We start from the raw sequence: 24,602 nt of genomic DNA, 5'->3' as shown, positions 1-24,602 counted from the left end.
TCAAGGTGATGAGGGATAACAAGTGACAAAGCTGGATTACCCTAGACAAAGCTCTGTCAAAGGGATAACCTTGGTGAGATTGATGGATTTGGAAGATTTTAGGAGTGGCAAACTTTTGGCAAAAGTGACAACAATTTTGAAGGCTTGGATGTGAGATTTTGATTGCTGGCTAGATGGTTTGATTCTAAATGAGATGGATGAGCTAATAATTCTTAAGGGGATAACCTAAGATGGCTGGATTTTCTACAAAGATGACTCTAAAGTGAAGCTTATCCAAGAAGATGTGGAGAAACAAGGGTGTCTAATCATAGAAATCATGCCTAGTTGGTAAGGTATAAGCAGGATTAACTCCTGGATGTTGGCTAAATTTGATGTTGCGCTCTAACCAGGCCTCTTGAAGTGCTTCGTCGGTAGCTTTGTCCTCTGCTTTGTGGAGTTTGGCAATTCGTGGGCTTGGTGTTATTTCTTTTCTCTTGGCTGAAAGTTCTTGGTATGCTAGAGATGGTTTGAGTTTAACTTTGTGGAACTTCTGTTTGGGTTTGGGTTGCTCTGACATCAATTCCTGAATCTGCTTGGCTTTGAGAGATCTTGGTTGTTTTGCTTCAACTCGTTCAACTTCTGGAATAGGCAGTGACTACGCTAAGTATGCCCTAAGCTAGGATTGACCAAGTTTGGCAAACATTCATTCAACAAATAAAAGATCAAGCAATAGATAGAAACAACCAGATAGAAGTTTTTGATTCTCAGAAAGTGATACTTGCGCCAAAGAGAGTGTATGTTCTACAAATGTTTCGATCAGTCACCTCAAACACATTAACATCCTAGATGGTTGTCTACAAGGCTGACAGTTGGTTTAGCTAAGGAGTCCTCAATATACCCAAGGTACGTGAGGCCCAAATCCGTAGATGAGACCAAAAAGATGTCACACAGCCGAGAGGAGCGGTAACCCACTTCTCCTCTTTCACTTCTCAAGGGTATAAAGTTCCTTGAGGCTTAGCCCGAGTGACAAAATCTTGATCCCAAGAGAGGTGTCTTTCGATTCACCTCCTGATTCTTATACTCCGCCAGAACGGTGGAGTTGAGGTCGTCCAAGGGGTGATGAAATCCCCAAGTAGGCCTCCTAAAAAGAAACAAGGTTTTGGATCCTAATCTTATGCACCCAAGATGGCCTCGAAAGACGACAAGGGGAGAGAAGACTTGGATGACCTTGGGCTAAAAAACACGCTTCTTCTTTTACCAACTGACTCTTATGTGTGCTAATCTAGACTTTGCAAGCACTCATGTTTAAGAGACAATGTTCAATTCCAACTTGAAGCGCCAACAAAAGTAAATCGATCGAAGAATGCAAACAATAAGAAGAGTTAGGGTCAACAAAAGCAAACTCGCGCGCCCAGAGGCCCTCCACGTCAAGTATCGATTAATTTTTTTTAAGCCATTCAAGATTGAGTGTGAGTTTGTTTTAAGCCCAAAATAAAAGTGTGTGAGATTCGATTTCAAGCGCGCGCCCGGAGGCTCTCCACGTCAGTTGTTCAATTTTAGTGCCCAAACTTGAAGTGTGATTGATTTAATCTAGAGTTTTGATCATTTAAGAATTTTGATAAAGTTAAAGCAAACATTCAAAGACCAAGTGAGTGAGTTAGATTGTAGAACATTTAACACCTTTTTCAAGTAGACCCATCCCCATAAATGGCGCTGAGATTGCAACCAATGGTTAATATTTGATGGGTGATTAGAAAAGAGGTGAGTCCAAGGAACTACTCAAATTGATTTTTGCAAATTTGTATTTTAACTTAACAAGGTTTCTTAAATGTCCAAAAATCAAACTTTACCTAGATTGCATGTGGAAAAGATATTTGTTTTGTTCAATTTTTAGAAGCTCCAAATGAAGTGTTTGATATTGCAATGGTTAATTGATCCTTAGAATTCAAGATTGGATTTGTTGTTTTAATCATGCATTCAAGGAAAATTTGATTTTAATCCATGGCATTCAAAAGTGATTTTAGCAACATGCTTTCAAAGACAAGTGGTTAAACATCCAAGTGTTTTCTTTTGAGCATTCAAGATTGAGATTTTGTGTGTTGTTTTAAGAACTTTGAAGTGTTTTGTTTTAACCTTAGATCATTCAAGATTGTTTTGGACTCAAAAGTGAAAATGACTCTTTGGACTTTGGTTTTCATTCAAGATTTTGTGTTCTAGTTTGCATATTTTAAGCCCAAAAATGATATTCCTAGATTGTTTTGATGCATGAAAAACCTAAGAAACATTCAAGATTTTGCAATAAGACATTTGTTTGGAACAAATAACAAAGCTTTTAGGACAATTTTGGCAACCATTTAGGACTCTTAGTTTTTATGAGATTTTTAAAAGTACTTTAACATATTTGCAAATGAGGTTCATTTTATCCTTGATTGATGCTTTGAGTTTGATTTAGATTTTAGTGTGCACTTAGTGTTGATTTTGAACCTTTTGAAATGGAAACTTGAAGTTCTTTTTAAATTCCCAAAAATGAAGTGTTCCTAACTTTGCATGAATGCATCTAAAACCTTGATGTTGCAAGGATGCAAATGATTAGATTGGTTTAGTTTCACTTGTTAAAAGATTTTTTCTTTTTTGCAAATTTTTAATTTTTTAATGGATTTAAGTATGATTTGAGGGTTCATTTTAAGCACTAAAAAGAAGTGTGTATGATTTTGCTTCCTTAAAAAAAAAATGGCCAAGATCTCCCACAAGAAGAAGAAGAAGAAGTAGATGGAATAAGAAGAATATAGACAAGAAGAGGAAGAAGAATTCCAAGTGCTTTGTCCACCTATAAGCTTGAAAAATCTGCAAATACTATGAGATAGACTATGAGTTCCTTTGTCTTCTTCATGCTCATGTAGACCTACAAAACCAATTTATACAATCCTACCAATCACAAAAACAAGCAAAATTAGCCAAAATCAGCAAATGACATACAAAACTTGACTAAAAAAGCTAATGAAGATGACCCATGCGGGGTCCCACCGGGCGTGCCAAAATGTATATGAGCAATGTTAGCATGCTAATAGAAACCAAATTTAAATAAAGCTTCTACAAACTAAACAAAATTCATAAACTTCAAGATAGACTAAGATGAGCTCTCAATTGAGAATATGAGTCATTAATGGACTCTCTCAATAAGAAGCTCTCTTGTTGAGTAGCTTTATCTAAATGGATATGATGTATGCTCAATATGCTTCCAAAGGCTTCAATGGATGATTGTGGATTTTTGGTGTGGATAGATGGCTTTAGTATGGATTTGGCTCTCAAAATAGCATTATAACTTTACTTCATGGATTGTGTTATTTTGCAAAAGGGAAGGATCCAATTTATAGGCAAGAGGCTTGAGGGATTGAGGGCTAAGATGCAAGGATGGGAAAAAGCTCATGGAGGGCTCAGATTGCATGAGAAGAGAGCACATGGATTGTGCTTCCTTATAGCCAATCAAGGAGTGACACATGTCACATGGTGAGAGGATGGAGGAAAGGGGAAGGATGAGTCAACAAAGGAGGCTCAAGGGATAAAATCTTCATAAAGACTCTCATAATGACTTGTAAGAGCAAAACAAGGGCTTGTAAGAGTCATTTATGACCTAGTGGACTTCATAAAGTTTTATGGTTGAGATATTTTGAGGGTGATGAGAGCAATTTCGACTTGGACTTGATTAGGAAGGTTTTAAGCTTGTTTAGGCTTGTGCAAATGATTAGAGGATGGATTAGGAAAGTTTAGGATTAGCTTAGGGATAGGCAAGTGGATGGCATTTAATGAGGGTGGGTGAAGGAGGAGATATTTGTTAACTTTGGCTTGGGTTAGTAAGTTTTAACCCATGTTTAGGGAATGTGACAAGGTTAGGAGGTGATTAGGATTAGGTTTAAAGACATCTTCTAGAAGAGTCTAGACTTTGGATGAGGATAAAGACTTTCTAGAATAGTTTAGAACTTCTTAGGATGAGGATAAATTAGATTTTTAGGAAATAAATAAAGTTTTATTTATTTCAAGGGTTTGGGTTGAGGAGATATTTATTAAAACTTTTTTAATAAACATGAGGATTAATATTTAATCTTAATTAAATATTTTGAGTTGGGATTAGGGGTAGGAAATGATGGGATTAGCCTTTAATCAAAATTAAAGAAGGATTAGAAGATTTTGGAAGAGGTTATTGGTCATAAGGAAATTGACCAAGTTTTGGGCAAAAAATAAATTTTTTATTTATTTTAGGATTTTTGGTCAATTTATTAATTAAATAATTAATAAATAAGGAAATAATGTTTAAATAAGATTTAAACATTTTTGGGAGGGATTCCTTAATTAAATATTTTTAATTAAGATAAAGGGATTTAATGGCATAAAAATTAATTAATTAATTAATTAAATAATTAATTAATAAATGATGATGTCATCAGGTATTTTTTCAAAAAATAAAAATACTTTATTTTTTAAAGGATTTTTAGGTGTCTACAGCTTTATTAAGCAAGGGATGGTTGGTCACAGCAAAAGCTACCCATAATTGGAAATGGAACACGTTATCTATTGAGACTGAAGGAAGAAAGTACATCATAGATCTTAGGAACCAATCAATAAGTCAGGACTTGGCATCAGACTCCGAAGGAGAGAACTATGAAGGGATGGAACCAGATAAGGAAGGGGTGCTCAGACTAGGGGAATGCTCAAACGATGACACAAGTTCCCTTAATGGATTATTCCACTGGAAAATGCGAGACTATGAAGTTTTCCACGAAGAATGTAATATGTTGCAAATACAAGAATCTCAGTCAGAAGGAAGGTACCTAGAGGAGTACACAAAGTATAAGAAGAATGGGGCAATAACGTTATCTACTCTAGACAATAAACCAGTAAAAGGCCTCGTCAGTGAGTCGAAATTAAAAACATACAAAGAAAGGAAAGAATGGGTCCCTAGTTATTTCATAAGTACAGAAGGAGAAATTAACAGAGAGGAAATAAATCTCCACCCTAAGTCTTATAAAGCTATATCAACACATATTGGAATCATAGCCATACGGAGGGAGACCAACAACCATACAAGGGGAATAAGTACAGACGGAGCCAACCGGAGGAGTATACTAAAGGCTGTACGAGGAGCTATACGAGTGGTCATACCAATAGGTAGCACCAATCGTACATCTTGATGAAGAGGGAACAGTCGTACGAACATCCGTACAGTAGGAGGAAAGCGTGGGAACTTTTCAGAAGGGTACCGTACGGAAGAAAAAGACAATACAGATGAAGGTACTGAAGACACCCATACAGAAGGCATCCGTACGGTAGCAACTAGTACTGCAGACACCCATATAGTAGGCATTCGTATGGCAGACACTAGTACGTCAAGCATCCGTACGATAGAGGCTAGTACATGGGATTTCCGTATGGAAGGCAGTAGAGGAAGTACGCCAGGTATCTATAACAAAGGAAAAAGGAGTACGGAAGGACATTTTCAAACGGGCATTATCAGTACATGAGGCGTTCGTACAACAGGCAATAGAGGGAGTACGGGAGGCATTCGTACCAGAGACCAGGGAAGAGATACCTAAGCCATCATCCGTACGAAAGAAAGAAGTATCCGTATAGGAGGAGGCATCCGTATAGGAGGAAATGACATCTGTATAGAAGGAGGCAGAAATGACATCGGAAGGAGGTGGCAAAAAGGACATCCGTACAGGGAAGGTCATCCGTACGAGAGGTAAGGCGGGAAGTGTTTGTATGGCAGGTAGCAGTACGGCAAGCAACAATATGAAAGGCAGCAATACATGAAGCATCCGTACAAGTGGCACATGAAGCCTCTGTACGAGTGGCACAACAGGAAGTACGTACGACTTCCGTACAAGAGGCAAAGGAGGATAGGTCAATACAAGAAGGAGAAGCATTCGTACGCATACTACAGCAAAAACCGTCTGTACAGAAGGCATTGAAAAGAACAACTGTACTTATCAATTCCAAGACAGGAGGAAGCTCAGGGCCGTACGATGGCTTTCTAGATACATGCCTGGTCCATACCACATTACCACAAATAGAAGTTTGTTACAAGCAGTCACATCATAGGAACCATTGGTACAAGTGGCATATACAAATAGTTAAAGAAATTTTGGAATCGACTCACCAACACATAATGGTGAAATTAAGCATAGGAAACCCAAGCAGAGGAAACATTATTGATTCCAAAAAGAAGAAACTTGGGGTATTGCAAGCAAAGGAGATAAGGAAGATGACAAAAAGCAAAGGGAAAATGGCATAGGAAAATAAAAAGCATCACTAAAGCGTGGGGGCTAGAAAGGCAGAATCTTCAATATCAATGTGAAGCCGAGAAAGTTGCAATGCAAGCCTAGAAAACAAAGAAAGCTGAATTGGAAAGAAAGATCGTCACATCGGAAGCCAAGAAGATGGATGCTTTCACGGTACTACAAGGTGTTCTGGCAAAACAAAAGATAGTTGAAAGGGATTTGCAACGGCTATGGGGAGCTCTGAGCACAGGGATGTACTCCCATTCTTCTTCTTGAAGTCAAAAGTTCTTTTTGTTGTTTTCTTGTTCCGTCTTTTTTTGGGGGGATAGATGTAGTTGGAATAAAGTAACTATTATGTTTAGTACTTGTTTAAGCTAGTCGGGCTAAGTAGTTAAGGTGAGGGAATGCGTCGCCGACCCTTCTATAAGTACTTGGAATATTGTCAATGTATGCATGTTGATTATGGGTATTAATAAAAGAAACCATTTCCTCACCTACTAGTATTGTGGTGTTAATGGTACATTCTATGTTTTACTTTATATGTATCTGAATTGTGTTATTCTATATGATTAGCATATCTCTGTATCTGTGAACTTGAGTGATATTTCCACTCTAGAACTTTGTAACGACTCTAAGATTCTATTAACAATTTCTCATAATCACGGGAAAATGTCTAAATATATCCTTTAACAATTTGCATGAAAATTATACATTCCCCAATCACAATACCAACAGTCGCCCCTGCTTCATTTGTTGTGAAGGCGGAGAAGATTTTAAAAGATTACTCCACAAGAATTTCACTAGAATGTTCTGAAGACAGCTAATTCAAGAATTCCCACACAACTCTAAAATGTTATCACATCTAAGGAGAGCTTCAAACTATCTATGTTGCACGATATATATGTCCCCTTACAATGAAGTTCTATCAATGATTCACTAAGCAGCCAAAATTCATGTCCCCTGACGAGCAGAAATTTGATACAAAACTTAGTTTTGCTTCCTGAAATTCAAAAAAATGACTTGGGCCAGAAAAAATATTCGAAGGAAATTCGTAAAGCTTTTATCGAGTGACCCTTTTTAGTTTTCCGACATAAAAAACGTAACTCCTTCGATATGGTATTATAAGACACTTTATATTATCGGCCTCAGGCAACCAAATAAACAACAAACCATTATCCTCTATTAAATCAATTTTTTTGTCCCCTAGCTCCCAAAATTATCCAGCTTTGGCAAAGACTGTATATGGAAATATTTAACGCTGTTCTTGTGCCTTTTGAGCATCACAAATTTTAATATGAATTAATTATAACCAAATCCCCAATGCTAAGCCTTAACAAGAGTTCGACCTGTAGCAGAAAAGCTATATTAATTGTGTACGTCACTTTATCTTTGGCTAATATTTTACTGCAACCTTACAAATAATAGTGAGTGCCAACTATAAAGATTGGCTCCACAGAAGTTTTACTCCTAAATTTCACAGAATTAATATTTTAGCCAGGCAATTATTTACGATACTTATCCAAAATACCCCTCTGCTTAATTTACCACACAACAAAACTCGTGTTTTTCATTGCTCAGAAATACTTAAAGATCCAAGCCGTATTAAATTGTCGTTCTCTACAAATTTATCCTCTGATTCCACAATTGAACTTCTTTGTTGCTCATAAAAACCTCACAGGATGGCAGGAAAGCTTGCTCTGATACCACTGAAATATCCCAAATGGATATTGACCCGAATTTTATCTCAAGATAGTTCTCAGAATATAAACATATGAAGAGGCATTATAAAACAACAATATAACCTAGTAGATCCTCATAAAATACCTTAAAATATGTTATTGCACTATACAACAACAATACAATAACTAGCATTCAAAAGTCCAATCTTAAACACAGTTTACAGATAGATTGGGATGCTAAGAAAGGAACATGTAAGCACACGCAAGACACCTGATGTGACGTCTCCACAGACAATGGGTTTGCGTCCACTGGCTACCAGCACAAGGGTTCACGTCCTCACGCTGGGTGAAAGCTGAAGCTTTCCGAATAACTCTCTCTAGAGAGAAACTAAAATCTGAATCATAAACAAAACATAATCTAAATGAATGAGTCTCTCCTTTTAATCCTCACAACTGTGACTCTTCGACTCCCTTCCTGTCTTTTCGTCTTATCCCTCTTTGTCACTTTTAGCCCACTTTATAATATTAAATTGACCTTTTATAATTTTAATTCACGCTCTCATAGTCAATTTTAATATTATATGAATGTCTTAAAATTTCCTAATGTCCCAAAAAGGGTATATTACATATTGAGGCAGTTATTACTGTGCAGGAGGTTCTTCTGCTTAATTCTAGAGATCGTGTTGTGGCTTCTTTAGTTGCTGATCTCCAATGCCAGTTATGTGATGCATCTAATACCCCGTGCAGCCAGAGAGAGGAGGGGATTCACTGAATTACACAATAATGGGAATTTATCAAACTATATCTGATCCACCAAACTATAATCCAATCCATAGAATACAGTCCTCTGGTCTTTGTGATCCATCTATAAAACCCAGCAGTAGGATCACGGCAATGAAAGAACAGATTTTATACATAATAGGAGTACTAATTACAGGGAATAAAAAGAACCAGAGGGGATTATCACAAATGTTGTATCGTGGATGGCTGGAATAGAATCTATCACCAGGGACGTATAATACAGAGATTCAAAAAGAATATGGAAGCCTGAAATAGACATGGACAAGGGACCACAGAGATAACATTTACATACTATTACATAAGCCAATGGATCACCTCTTAGTTAAGAGATGTTTGTAGCTCAGCCATCTCACATTGTGCAACATTCCATACACCAAGCAGCTGGCAATATGCAACTCATGAATAATGTATCTCTAGTGGAGAATCATCCAGCATGTAGAAGAAACAAGGAGGGCCAGTGTGTTTTACCCAATGGTCTGGTTTGGAAACTCTAAATATTTTTTTTGTGGTGGATGAATCGAAGTTATGGAACATTTTGGTGGCAGCAAGCTGGCCAAGATCTCAATGCCAAAAGTTCTAAATTAATTATAATTAAAAAAAAAAAGAAAATTAAAAATAAAATAAAACACTGTACTCATGGTAGGGCAGCTATGAGCTGGAGTTGCTACAAAGGCTCCTTTCTAGGCTACTAGTGTTTGGAGACGGTATTACATGGACATTATAATGTTCCCCAAAGTATTATGCCCTGGTTCAGATTCTTTCACAGAGACTTGTTTAGTATACTGCTGGGAACTATGTTGGAATGAAAGAAGACGATAATCTTGGGATATTCATTTGCCTAAGAGTTCTTTGGTTACTGTTGACATAAAGCTTGCTGTTACAAATTAGCACCGTGTATACACATTCAAAACAATTGATTTCCTTAAACATATGATGCTCCTATGCAGACCAATAACAGAGTAAGAGCTCATAAACATGCCACAAAGTTATTTGAAATAAGATTCACAACTAGAATCTCTCAGTCAGACAGTGTAACAGATGTAAATAAAAGGCTATATATATATACACTCACACCCCCACACACATATTTATATATTAGAGCATCATCTAAAAGACAATGGACCGTTGTTTTCAAGAATTGAAGATGGAAGGATCTACCAGCACGCATTTGGTGATCCAAGTCTTGATTTTCGAAAATATGGAGAAGCATATCATTGTGCCTGTGTTGCAGCCCAAACTGGCCAAGCTTTGCTACACACACTTTACATGCAAGCACTGAAACATAACACTCAGTTCTTTGTGAAATTCTTTGTACTGGATCTTATCATGGATGATGACGGTATCAATCTAAGTGTGCATTCTTTAACATGGAAGATGCCACAAATACAAACTTAGGCACAGAGGATTTCAAGCTAAGAACAGAAATTGTACTAGTGATGGAAACCTCCAGCAAATTACTGATGGGGGATTTACAGCTCAAAAATTTCAGCTGTTGATGTTGTTTATAAAGTCACTGCTCTTCCTGAGTCTTGGACAAATTCTCTTGGGCCGAGAAATTCCGGATTACTTACTTAGCACTCTCTTTGAATCATTTGGATGAGTTACAAAAAAAAGGGGATGCAGCTTGCCTTATGTGCACAGTGTGCTTCTTAGCGGCAGGGTCGTTTGGCAATAACAAGAAATAGCTTCATCAAGAGGCTCGATCTTATGACAGTAGGTCCAAGTTGAATAAACCATATGTGGATCATACCAGATGAAATCTTCCATAATTGGGATCATATGAGCAGGATATACTTCCATAACAGAGGGAGTCGTGGGAGGGGTTTCTCTAGTGATCAGTAGTCAGAAGACTATCATTCATAAGATTGAGTTTCTCTAGTGATCAGCAGTAAGAAGACTATCATTCAAGAGAAGAGCTTAATGCATTATGTATGAAAGATATGCAGGCTGAAGAATGTAGACATGGCTTGCTGCCATGAGGCTGAATTGGTGGCACATATCTATCAGTTTCTTTGAATTAACATTCAGGGTGAGTCTAACATTTCATCACAGGCAACCTTGGATGAGGAGGTCAGAAGGTTGATATCAGATTCAGAGGGAATCTGACATTTCATCAAAAGTAACCTTGGACAAGGAGGTCATAAGGTTGAAACCATAGTTCAAAATCTCAACCTCTGCCAAAAAAAAAAGACCTCAGCAAATAGTGGAGATAAATCAGTAATTTCTCAGAAAAATATCAGAAATTTTTTTAATGAGTCAAATTTAATTAGAAATGCATTTTGTTGCATAATTCAATAAGGAGATGCATCTAATGAGTCAGTAAATGAGTAAACAAACCAAACAAGCTGATCTGGATATGCATAAATGCAATATGTAACAAAATCGCATCCTCATGTGGATAGCCGATGTCTGGCAATGATAGTCAGAGGCTCTAAACTACAAAGCAAACTAGAAATAGCAATTTGTCTTTGTAAAAAGATAAGCAAATACAAATTCAAAGCACAATATGAAACTAGTCTACATCTTCCTCTTCCCCTTCCCAGTAGGTCTAGTAAAAACTATGGGAGTGGGAGGGGATCTAGCCCTAGCAGTCCACTATAGTTGTGGTTGTTGTTGTGGCTGTGGCTATGACTTGATATCTATCCCTGATGTAGTTGGTGTTGGTGCAGGCAATGACTCATCATTTGTATCCTCACTCTCAGTTCCCTCCTCTTGAATGTCATCCAATCCCAGTGCAAAACCACCCTCCTTCAAATCCAGATTTTCTTGAAAAATCTCTTCTAATCCACTTGCAATCGATCTACAAGGCTGCCAATGACTATTTCTCTCCACACCCTTTTCCTCTCCTCCAAAGGATGCAAATTGTAAAATGGTCCACGAAATGGTAACTCGCTGAGCATCCCAATTTTACTCGTGCCGCCCGTGAGATTCTTTTCAAGTTATTGGGAGAAGTATGCAACTTCTCGGCATCAACTTGTTGCAAGAAAACTATTGTTTTCCAAAACTTCTCGCGAGAAGTAGAGTTCTCTGCCACTTCTCGGCAATATTTTATTAATCTTTGGTTGAAAGAATGTGAAACCATATCATCATGAAGATCTTCTTAAAGAGGTCTTCTTTGTGAGGGAGTTCGAGGTGCAATCCCTTGTTAATGAATTCTTCATGAGGGAGAAGTTTGAGGTGCAATCCCTTGTAATGGATTTCTCTTTCAAAGAGACTTGAGGCATAAACCCTTATTGCCACCCTCTAATGTGGTTCATGGTGGACGTTAAGTGTGTGATGCCATGACACCACCATGTGAGAGAATCTGTGGTGATTTTCTTGTAGCTGTGTGTTCACACTTTGGATGATCCATGGTGAATATCATTGTAAGGTGATGATCTCTTAATGATAAACATTTGTGCATCTTATCATCATTGTAAGATGACGATCTCGCAATGCTGGTTGATATCTCGTGAAGTGATATTTATGGATAGTCATAATGGTGGATATCATGTGAGGTGATATCTATGGATAGCCAAAATGGTGGATATCATGTGAGGTGATATCTATTGACAAACCATTTTGGTGGATATTACGTGTGGATATGTCTATAACCCATAATGGCAGATATCAAGTGAGGTGATATTTATGGAAAGCCATAATGGGAGATATCACGTGAGGTGATATCCTTCCACATATGCATGTAGCCATTGTGATCAATCATCAATCATCATTATAAGGTGATGCGACTTGAAAATGATAGAAAGGATTCCTCCCTAGCTAAGAGGGAGTGTTGATATTTTTGTAGCTATCGTTGGATTCCTTTAGATCGACATAGATAACATAAATGGTTGTGATAATATAATTATTGTTATATGATTATTACAGTACTATAATTATATTATATGATAATATATTTATTATTGAGATAATATAATTGATACTTGATAGTATAATAATTATATTCTATATTATTTTATATTATATACTAATATTACTTTATTATATTATATAGTAATATAATTATACTATACATATTGAAGGAAGTGTGGTGACTCTTAGAGAAGGGGCAGTGCCAATAAATATTTAGGAAGAAATAATTCTTCCTCTCTAAGATATCCAATAGAAATTTAAATAAAAAATATACAAATCGGCATACAAAAAAGTTGGCCGATCGTTGTTTGGAAGTAACATATACTCAAAGGAAACTTCAACTTGTAGCAGAACGCATAACAGTTGATTGTTAAATGATGCATATTATCCTTCTGTGTTTTAAAACTTGCAACTAGACAAATAGGACAAATAAGCATTGGCTCAGAACAGCGTACATAAGAAATAAGGCCTTGTTCAGAGCTTCAGATTTCATTAAATACTGGTTATACCCTCTCAATCACATACATTTTGCAAATGATAATAGCAGTGTTCAGTACAGAAAAACATTCTCACAGCTGACTCCCAATGCATGTTTAGATAGTTTGAATAAATTGATAATATATATTGTGAATACAAAACTGCAAAATCCATGGTAAATGTACCAAATAGACAAGTTGAATCTCTGGATTACAATACAGGATGGCTAGGCTAAACTTTATTTCCCCCTGCAAAATAAGAAACAAACAGCTGATCTTAGTAACATGATACACCTCTCTTGATTTGACTAAACATGCTAGGGTGGGAATTCTACCACCAAACTTATACAAGATACAAAGAACAATTCTGGCAATACTTACGTGCTCATCATTAGTGTGATATTGTCTCCTTTCAAAAGAATACGTCCTAAAAGGCAAATTAAAACTATTAGTTCTTTGGCACCCTATCCACTAATCACAGAATCCGGTACAAGTTAATTGTCAAATATGCTTTTTAAGGTATGAGTCCACAAAATGGAAGCCTGGAGTTGATGACAACTGCAAGTAGTACAGTTAACAAAGCAACGCAGTAAAAAAATAACATATTTTCCAGGGAAATTTATACAAACCTAACATTTTACGTGTCTTTTTCTTAATAGAAACCTCTTCAGCATCGTCCAGTACAAGGTTCATATACTCATCAAATCCCTACCAGAAAGATAAAATAAAATGTCATAGAATGGCAATAAAGTTACTCTTAATTAATGCATTTATTTACTCTTAAAAGTGGCTTGCTCTGTAAGTATCTACTCTTAGCTTTTCTAACATTTACCAAGCCACCCTATACTAGTTAGGTTTTGCTCAACCATCTTTATACACATTAACTAGATTATTGTCTAAGTTTTCTACCACTTACAAAACTAAAGTTACCCCCTCCTAGTCAAAACAGCTACCAAATACGATTAGTTCCTCCCTTGTATTGAGAAGAGGACCTCCTTCAGTTATACACTGGCCATGTGAGCACACCAGCTAACCATAAAACCTGATATGCTCAAATCTAACTCGTCAGAATAAACGCACAGAATTTGATCTATTCTCAGATCATTTTCACCAGTTGCAACGCCTGGTCTGACATGTAAACCAGAAGAGTAATACAAGTATTCACAGAAGAAAAATATCATCAATCATACAGTGCCAAAAAAAATTAAAGCAACAATATGAAAATGAATAAGACTGTAACATAAAATATTAAAATGGAACAAAAGGCATGATTAGCTAGGAAATCCAAAATACAACTACCTAGCACAACAATTAAATTTTAGGAACTTAAGATATAAGGTTTCCCAGGAAATAAGAAATCCCCCTTGGAACCAAGACAGCATTGGTATTAATTACTCTATTCTTGTTGGAAGTAAATAATACCTGTAAATAAAATAAAAGGTAATCACTGATCAGAGAACTATTTTATAAAAACTACACAACATCTGACTTAACATCAAAACAATTACAAACTTGGTTAACAAAACGGCAGAAATTAAAATTCTTGACATAAGTTTCAAGTACTATTGAAAATATCATTATCATCAGCTTATTGAGGGCAAAAAATCGGAGATTAATTGGCAACTTATCCGCAAAAAAAAAAGCAACTGGAGAACTTGCCTAAATTTAATTAGAAATGCATTTATTTTGTATAATTCATTAAGGAAATGCATCTAATGAGTCAGTAAATAAGTAAATGAAACAAACAAGCTTACTAGATGTAGTTAAATGCAAATAGGGTACAAAATGGCATCATCATATGGAATGTTGGTGGCTGGTAGTCTGAACTATAAAGCAAAATAAAAATAGCAAATTGTCTTTGTAAAACTATAAGTAAATACAAGTACAACATCCTAATAGTCTACAGCTTCCTCTTCCCCTTCCCAGCAGCTCTAGTAAAAACTACTAGAGGGGGGACTAGTCCTAGAAGTTCATTGTGGTTGTGCCTCCTCCCTCTACGCAATTGTGACTTGACCTCCATCTTGGACTTGGATGTAGATGGCGTTGGCACTGGCAAAGACTCACTCCTCCTCATCCTCCAAAATGTCATCCTATCCCACTGCAAATCCACCCCCAACATAGCCTGCCTCTCCATATTGTAGATCTCATCCTCTGTAAACAATGGAGACTACTCATGTGATGTCCAATGGCAGTAAGGGTCCATGTCATCCAAATCAAGTGGACCAAATGCTGTTTGTTCTACCTTCCTTGTGTGCAACTAAATATTATATCACACAAAGACGTGGTCATTAAGGTAATTCAGCATTAACTAAAAATTGCTCTAGATCCTTGCAAATCACCTTTTAAGACCTTGAAAGTTTTGTTTTGCCCAAAACATCAAGATACAACTCACACAATGCATAATGGGCTTTTGTTTTGCCATCAACACCCTATTATTCAATTGCAGGTGATACTTTAAGTGCTTATCACTGATAAATTAGCAATAAGTTGCCAAATTCGCGATGATAATATGCTGTAATTTATTGACCTCTGGAATTTATCGTGATAAGTGCAACTATGGTTCCAGCCTCCATCTGTCAGTTTGAGCAAATCAGAAAGTTTCACCAGTTGCAACACCTGGTCTGACATGTCAACCAGAAGACCAATACAAGTGTTCACAGAAGAAAAATATCATCAATCATGCAGTGCCAAAAAAAATTAAAGTAACAATATGAAAATAAATACTGTAACATAAAATATTAAAATGGAATAGGAAATCCAAAATACAACTACCTAGCACAACAATTAAATTTTAGGGACTTCAGATATAAGGTTTCCCCGGAAATAAGAAATCCCCCTTGGAACTAAGACAGCATTGGTATTAATTACTCTATTCTTGTTGTAAGTAAATAATACCTGTAAATATAATAAAAGGTAATCACTGATCAGAGAACTATTTTATAAAAACTACACAAATCTGACTTAACATCAAAACAGTTACTAACTTGGTTAACAAAACAGCAGAAATTAAAATTCTTGACATAAGTTTCAAGTACTATTGAAAATATCATTATCGCCAGCTTATTGAGGGCAAAAAATCAGAAGATTAATTGGCAACTTATCCACAAAAAAAAATAGCAACTGAAGAACTTGCCTAAATTTAATTAGAAATGCATTTATTTTGCATAATTCATTAAGGAAATGCATCTAATGAGTCAGTAAATAAGTAAACAAAACAAACAAGCTTACTAGATGTAGTTAAATGCAAATAGGGTACAAAATGGCATCATCATATGGAATGTTGGTGGCTGGTGGTCTGAACTATAAAGCAAGCTAAAAATAGCAAATTGTTGTTGTTGGTAAAATGTATAGTGTGGTCGATGGGTAGAATAGTATCCAAATGGGCGTGTGACGCTTGAGTCACCCCTTCGGAAAGATATATGTACATGTCTGAGATAGACTTTAGAATCATCATTGTGATCATTGTAGTCACTGTATTTGATTATAATCATGAAGTGCATATATGAATAAAGTATCTGTTCTACGTTGAATCATGTTATACTTCTTACCCTGTACAGTAAATAATTGGCGTCGTTGCCAAACATACCTGGAACGAAAGAATGTGATGAAGACTAAAGCCAAATTTTCTTAACAAGGATAGGAATAAGGTAAAAGACAAAGATGAAATATGTACAACACAAGAAGTTTTAATTTTAGCATAGCAGGCAGAGCGCAGGCAAAGGCTTCAACAGATTGCCGAGGGGCACCGAAGGAGTGAAGAGGCATAGACGGAGGGAGTGCACTCACCTAGTAGACTGAGGAGTGTCGAGGAATTTCTGGAGGAGACTCGACAGCGATTAAATTTGGTGGAAGAAACAAAGGAGGAGTTCCTTAACCTGTATATGCTGAGGGGAGAGTGTCCGAACGGAAGGGAAGCAACTCGCACGGCTCGTAGTGTTGAGGGAGCACGAGCGTGGAGTGATCTCTTCGTTCCTGATACACCGGACAAACAGATACAGGCGGAGAGTAGAACAACCTCACTTGAAGAAGACCTTTCACTAGGCAACGCGGTTGTCGGAAACAAGGCTGCTATCCAGAGCAGCGCGGGGGTACAGAACAGTGTGGGTGCTTTGAACAGCACAGGTGCTCTGAACAGCATGGGTGCTCAAAACAGCGCGGGTGCTCAACAAGTACCTCAAAATCAAAGGAAAGTAACGATGGCAGGTCCTAAAGAAAAGTTACCCAAGTTTCATGGTGATGGTACAACAGACCCTATCCGACATTGTAAAACGTGTGAAACCATATGGATGGCAAATGGCATGACGGATGAAGACGATTGGGTCAGACAGTCCCCAGCAACCCTGCGAGGTGTGGTGATAGATTGGTTTTCCGATACCGGTCCTCAGAAACTCAATACATGGGAGAATGTTAAAAAAGAATTTATAGCAGAATTCAGATTGCTTCAAGACGACAATGAAATAGTGGCCGAGATATATAGTACTAAACAAAGAAAGAATGAAACAATCCAGGCCCATGCCAGACAACTGAAAGAACTGGTTGGAAAGATGGAAAGTCAACCAGCGGATGGGTTGAAAAAACAGTGATTTGTGGAGGGGCTATGGTCGGCCCTGAAAAAGATGAAGATTGTACCACCATCGTCGTACATCGACGTGTATACTCGTGCAATGGATTTAGAAAGTGAACAAAAGACTAGTAAGAAGAAAAAGCATAACTCCTCTGATTCAGATGATTCATCCTCGGAAAATAGCAGTAGTGATGAGGAATCGAACAAGAAGTTGAAAGCATTGCAGAAAGACATGCTTCGAATGATGAAAGAATTCAACAATTTGAAAAAGAATCCGGACACGGTAAAGGGAGAACTGTGGTGCACAGATTGCAAAGAGGATGGCCATACGAAGGGCTCATGCCCGAAGAAATAGTTTTGTGACATTGGCCAGGTGGCGGGACATTCCCTGAAAGAGTGCCTATTTAACATGAAAGCAAAAGGACACCAAAAGGTTTTACTAACGCAGGAAGTGCCCAACAACAGCAATAACACGAGCAATGATGCAACTTCAGGTGGATATCGCAATAATAATAGACGCAAAAGGGGTGGAAACAATAATAATAATGGACGCCGGAGTAGAATACAGTACGATGCGAGTGGACGGCCGATGATACAGTGTTGGGCATGCAATCTTTGGGGTCACTTCGCGAGGGACTGTACTACGAAGGAGACAGCACAACTACTATGCAAATGGTGTGGTCCAGGGGACCATGAAGATTCAAAATGTCCAAAGCAAGACGCAAATCAATTAAGCATTGAAACGTGTGATGAGAAGGTACTGGCGATCTCACGGGAACAAGCGAAGAGAGTGACATATCTGAAAGCGGAAGAAGAGAAGGAGAGGTTACAAAAAGCACGAACAGAGATAGAAAAGCAGATGAAAGCAAAGAAGTTACAAGTAAAGGGCAATGCTGAAACTTCGAAAAGAAACTTGGCGGAACAAAACATGGTGAAACAAATAATGCAAACAGAAGTCCCGATTAAACTAAATGACCTTCTTCTCACGATGCCCCAATTGCGTTTAGCTATTATAAATATGACGTCGTCCCCAAGAGTGATGGAGGAAGCAAAGGATAGTAAGGAAACAACGGCGGTAGCAACAGAACCAATGCTACTGGCACTTACAACAGGAAGACACCCGGTAGTAGTGGAGATGGGCATTTTGGGTATTGTGCTGACGGATACAATTGTAGACGGAGGATCGGGGGTGAACGTACTGCCAGACGATATTTGGAAAAAACTTGGACAACCAATACTATGGCCACCTACTTTCTAGTTACAGCAGATCAGCATGGAATAAAGTCATTGGGAACTTTGATGGCACAGCCGATAACAATTGGGACACAACCATTTTAACTGGATTTTGTGGTCATCCCATTGAAGAGAAGAGGGTACGACGCCATCCTGGGACGAGGGTGGCTGGTGCAAGCAAAGGTAAAACATGATTGGACACAGAACACCCTGTCCATGGAGAAAGGAGGCAGGAGATTCATAATCAATTTGCATACACAAATGGTAGGGGAAGAAGCAACGTCATCGGACTCAGAAGGCGAAGGCGAGAATGATGACGAAGGAAAAAAGAGGATGGAACCAGATGAAGAAGGGGTGTTGAGATTGGAAGGAGGATCAACTGATGATGACCTAGATTCGGTGAATGGATTGCTACACTGGCAGATGGAGGATTACGAGCTCTTTCCGAGCTATAATATGTTAAGGGTTGACGAAGGTGAAAAAGAAGAGGAAAATGAATGTTCGAAGGAATATAGATAAGAGAAAGAAGGAAAGGAGGTTATGGCTGAAGCTGAAGAGAGGAACATATCGTACGAACCCAGCAAAAGGAAAGATTCCATCATGCGGTACACGATGAACGGACCGTGCAGAAAGAAAAGGTTACACCGCACCACGGATTTAATAGAAAGGTACTGGCAGCAAGGAAAACACATCGTACGAACTATAAAAACTGTAGTTGTACAAAGTGAAGGTTCTAGAATCAATAATACAGTGATTAACGACAAGGAAAGCTTAAGGGAAAGATTGTATAACTTGAACAAACTTGATGAGCGACAGCTGCAAGCACAATGGGCCATCGAAGTGACACAAAACAGGCAAAAGGCATGGCACAATAAGCACTTAAAATTAAACAAATTTCAATCGGGCCAGTTAGTATTGAAATATAACGGACGGAATGAAATCAGGCCTGGAAAGTTCAAAGTTAAATGGGTCGGACCGTACAAGATACGGGAAGTTGGCTATAACGGGGCAATTAAGTTATGGATACTAGACAGAAAAGAAATACCAAATGCAATAAATGGATCGAAGTTAAAAATATACCATGAAAGGAATTGTCCCCCGCCGACAAACAGCTGAGGAAAGAAAAGAAACGTTTGTAAATAATGTATATATGTTTAATAAGTAATAAAATATTGAAGTACTGCCAAGTAATAATCTGTAATTTTAAAAGTAATAAAGTAGTAAAATATGAAGGAACAGGGTCTGCCATACGGCCTTCAGGTCATAATATGTGAACAACATTCAAAATAAGTATTGAAAGGGGAGGTTAAAACACCGTACGGAAACCTTGGAGGTATATTAAGGCACTGTACAAAGGCAAAGCCATCCTTATGTTATCGTACGGAACAAAAACAAGGAAGCAAACATAAGTCTAGGTACGGATGAAGGTGAAACGACTGAGCTATGCAATGAAGGTGAAGAGATGTTGTACAGTGAAACTATAAGTGAAAGGTAGGATGAGCAATAAGGTTTAAAGCCTATATGGGTGGTAAGGGTATCATAAATTAAGCACCATACGGCCGTACGGGAACAGAGGAGAAACTGGTCACATTGTCAAATCAGAATCTAGGACCGTATGATAAGAGCATAAGGGACTTGGTCACCGTACGGTGAAAGTAAATTGGTAATTCAGAAGTCTGGGCACTGTACGGGATTGAGAGATGTAAAACTGAGCCGTACGAAATTTGAGACTGCACGAAAATTAGCAGGGAGGAGGGTCGTACGACAGGAGAGTGCCTAGAATTGGCCATATAGTGTACGGAAGGAGAGTACCTATAATTAGCTGTACGGTATCTGACCATAGAGTATGTAAAAACTATAAAATTTGAGAGCCGTATGGATGCCGTACGTTGAGACAAGAAGAGAGGATAGAAAAGTCGTAAGGGTGTAAAGAGTTAAAATCATTTCATAGTAGCAAAGGAAATCGTATAGCACATCTAGGAAAGAATAGAAGGAAGATACAGTGCAGAAGAAAAACAATCCGTACGGCCAATCAAAGAGGAAGCCAAGCCGTACCATTACAAGGAGTCATACTCTTCAGGAAGCAGGAGGTTTTCTGAAGAAAAAAAATACGACAGATTGAAACAATTCAAAATGAGTAACGCATAATGCCAAAGGGAAGGGAAAGACAGAAACAAGTAGAAACCGCAAGCAGTTGCCAGAAAGAGTGTGGGATTGGAAGAAAATCGCAAAAATGGTGTGTTTCATAGGCTTTTGTGTGGGTTTGAGAGTGCTAATTTGGTCTTGGTGGCAGGGAGTGCACCTTGAGGACAATGCCCCCTAGACCCCCAGTTGGTGCAGTTATCAGTTGTGGAAGTGTGACCAGTTGATGAGACCTGGAGCTGCTGTAGGCATAGAGTATCTGTGTACCAGAGGTAGAGAGAGCACCAGAGCAAGCTTTTCAAGAGGGGTGAAACGTTTTGAAGCACTTGGAGTAGGTATTGGACGTGAAGCTGTCTTGGTGGATGCATAGAGAGCTCGGGAGGAGTTGATCATCCAGTTGAAGGCAGTACAATGACACTTGGCTCAGGGTACCCAGGAGTTGGAAGCAGAGAAAGTGGCACGGGTGGCTGCTATGAAGGTCAGCTAAGGAAACAGTATTGTGTTAGCAAAGGCTGTAGATGCAACACATTTTGGAGACTAGTTTGGTGCAGGCACGGGACAAATGTTAATGTACTCTGTATTGTTAATCTGTCTCGGATATTTTGTAATTGTCGTCTCGAGTTCTTTTGGGGGGGATGATGTTGTCGGTAAAATGTATAGTGTAGCCGACAGGTAGAATAGTATCCAAATGGGTGCGTGACGCTTGAGTCACCCCTTTGGAAAGGTATATGTACATGTCCGAGATGGACTTTGGAATCATCATTGTGATCATTGTAGTCATTGTATTCGATTGTAATCATTAAGTGCATATATGAATAAAGTATATGTTTTGCGTTGAATCGTGTTATACATGTGTTAAGCTTCATACCCTGTACAGTAAACAATTGTCTTTGTAAAACTATAAGTAAATACAAGTACAACATCCTAATAGTCTACAGCTTCCTCTTCCCCTTCCCAGCAGCTCTAGTAAAAACTACTAGAGGGGAGACTAGTCCTAGAAGTTCATTGTGGTTGTGCCTCCTCCCTCTACACAATTGTGACTTGACCTCCATCTTGGATGTAGATTGTGTTGGCACACGCAAAGACTCACTCCGCCTCATCCTCCAAAATGTCATCCTATCCCACTGCAAATCCACCCCCAACATAGCCTGCCTCTCCATATTGTAGATCTCATCATCTGTAAACAATGGAGACTACTCATGTGATGTCCAATGGTAGTAAGGGTCCATGTCATCCAAATCAAGTGGACCAAATGCTGTTTGTTCTACCTTCCTTGTGTGCAACTAAATATTATATCACACAAAGACGTGGTCATTAAGGTAATTCAGCACTAACTAAAGATTGCCCTAGATCCTTGCAAATCACCTTTTAAGACCTTGAAAGTCTTGTTTTGCCCAATCATCAAGATACAACTCGCACAATGCATAATGGGCTTTTGTTTTGCCATCAACACCCTATTATTCAATTGCAGGTGATACTTTAAGTGCTTATCGTTGATAAATTAGCAATGAGTTGCCAAATTCGCAATGATAATGTGTTGTAATTTATTGACCTCTGGAATTTATCGTGATAAGTGCAACTATGGTTGCAAACTCCATCTTCAGTTTGAGAAAATCAGAAAGTTGGAGTAAGGATAGCACAATGCATAATGGGCTTTTGTTTTGCCATCAACACCCTATTATCCAATTGCAGGTGATACTTTAAGTGATTATCACTAATAAATCAGCAATAAGTTGCCAAATTCTCAACAATAATGTGTTGGAGTTTATTGATGTCTGGAATTTATTGTGATAAGTGCAACAATAGTTTCAACCTCCATCTGTCAGTTTGAGCAAATCAGAAAGTTGAAGGATAACTAGCCAGTTTAATGATAGTAGCCTAATTCACGCAATTAAGCAAACTATAGATATCATAATGGACTCAACATCCCTGACAAACATTTTGTAGACCACTACTAGCTCTTTAACAAATCAAAACACCCTAACAAAAACTAATCCATAGCTTATTCTTTTTCTAAATTTAACCAACAAAACAGACAAAAGCTCCTCTAACTAACACTTATAAACCCCTTTCTTCCAAATAATCCCCGCCAATTCTAGGAATTGTCTTCTTAAGAAGCCAACGGACACTATTGGTCAATTCTTGAAGGTTGTTAAGTGAACTTTTTTCATGGGGCACTCTATGAATGCTTGCTTCTTGGTAGACGTGGATCTCTCTATGCCTCTTCATGGAGATGTGGCTTTGATGGTTGTTTACCATACGAGTAAAGAAATCAACACATCCAGACAATGGAACAGAATAGCAGAATTATATTCGCATATGCCAGACATACATTATGCTTGATAGATCATGATAATCCTTTACAATGATCCCAGACGGGATATAAATACTATCCGCCGAACCATCCCAAAGCAGTCCGTTGGCCACAAACATTATATCCGCTACAAACTATTTACCCATCGGCTACAAAATACAAAACACCGACGACAATCATTCCGTCGGCTACAGAAACACCGCTGGGACCATCCAGCCGGCTGACACCATCCCCCCAAAAAGAAAAGTCGTCTCCTGACGACTAACAAAATATCTGAGACAATTTAACAAACAAAATACATTAACGAACTAATGACAACAAGATAAATCTGCTTCTGACACATCACTGTTGTAGACACCTAAAAACCTTTAGAAAATAAAGTTTTTTTATTTTTTGAAAAAGTCCTGATGACATATCATTTATTAATTAATTAATTATTTAATTAATTTATTTATTTTTATGCCATTAAATCCCTTTATCTTAATTAAAAATATTTAATTAAGGAATCCCTCCCAAAAATGTTTAAATCTTATTTAAACATTATTTCCTTATTTATTAATTATTTAATTAATAAATTGACCAAAAAACCTAAAATAAATAAAAAATTTATTTTTTGCCCAAAACTTGGCCAATTTCCTTAAGACCACTAACCTCTTCCAAAATCTTCTAATCCTTCTTTAATTTTGATTAAAGGCTAATCCCATCATTTCCTACCCCTAATCCCAACTCAAAATATTTAATTAAGATTAAATATTAATTCTCATGTTTATTAAAAAAATTTTAATAAATATCTCCTCAACCCAAACCCTTGAAATAAATAAAACTTTATTTATTTCCTAAAAATCTAATTTATCCTCATCCTACGAAGTTCTAGACTCTTCTAGAAAGTCTTCATCCTCATCCTAGGAAATTCTAGACTATTCTAGAAAGTCTTTATCCTCATCCAAAGTCTAGACTCTTCTAGAAGATGTCTTTAAACCTAATCCTAATCTCCTCCTAACCTTGTCACATTCCCTAAAAATGGGTTAAGACTTACTAACCCAAGCCAAAGTTAACAAATATCTCCTCCTTCACCCACCCTCATTAAATGCCATCCACTTGCCTATCCCTAAGCTAATCCTAAACCATCCTAATCCATCCTCTAATCATTTGCACAAGCCTAAACAAGCTTAAAACCTTCCTAATCAAGTCCAAGTCGAAATTGCTCTCATCACCCTCAAAATATCTCAACCATAAAACTTTATGAAGTCCACTAGGTCATAAATGACTCTTACAAGCCCTTTTATT

The 24,602-nt window shown here is 37.7% G+C and overlaps 1 protein-coding gene across 3 annotated transcripts in view; it reads right to left on the bottom strand.

Annotated features, from left to right (window-relative positions):
* Positions 1-13,042: 13,042 nt before the first annotated feature.
* Positions 13,043-24,602, bottom strand: part of LOC149537697 (uncharacterized) — an 85,489-nt gene continuing 73,929 nt past the window's right edge. The window contains exons 3-5 of one of the 3 annotated variants that reach the window (XM_089799057.1): positions 13,692-13,770; positions 13,444-13,489; positions 13,043-13,311 (exon numbers count right to left, since the gene is read on the bottom strand). In XM_089799057.1, coding sequence (XP_089655183.1) covers positions 13,302-13,311; positions 13,444-13,489; positions 13,692-13,770 — 135 coding nt within the window. In that variant the 3' untranslated portion in view covers positions 13,043-13,301. Of the gene's footprint in view, positions 13,312-13,439; positions 13,490-13,691; positions 13,771-24,602 lie in introns of those variants that run through there. The other 2 variants (XM_089799059.1, XM_089799058.1) reach the window with 2 other exon arrangements.

Source organism: Cupressus sempervirens, chromosome 9 (genome assembly GCF_028749045.1).
Source record: "Cupressus sempervirens isolate cs-2001-9-10 chromosome 9, ASM2874904v1, whole genome shotgun sequence".
In the NCBI taxonomy this organism is placed as follows: Eukaryota; Viridiplantae; Streptophyta; class Pinopsida; order Cupressales; family Cupressaceae; genus Cupressus; species Cupressus sempervirens.
The sequence above is the reverse complement of the archived record's forward strand: the minus strand, read 5'-3'. Positions and strand labels throughout refer to the sequence as shown.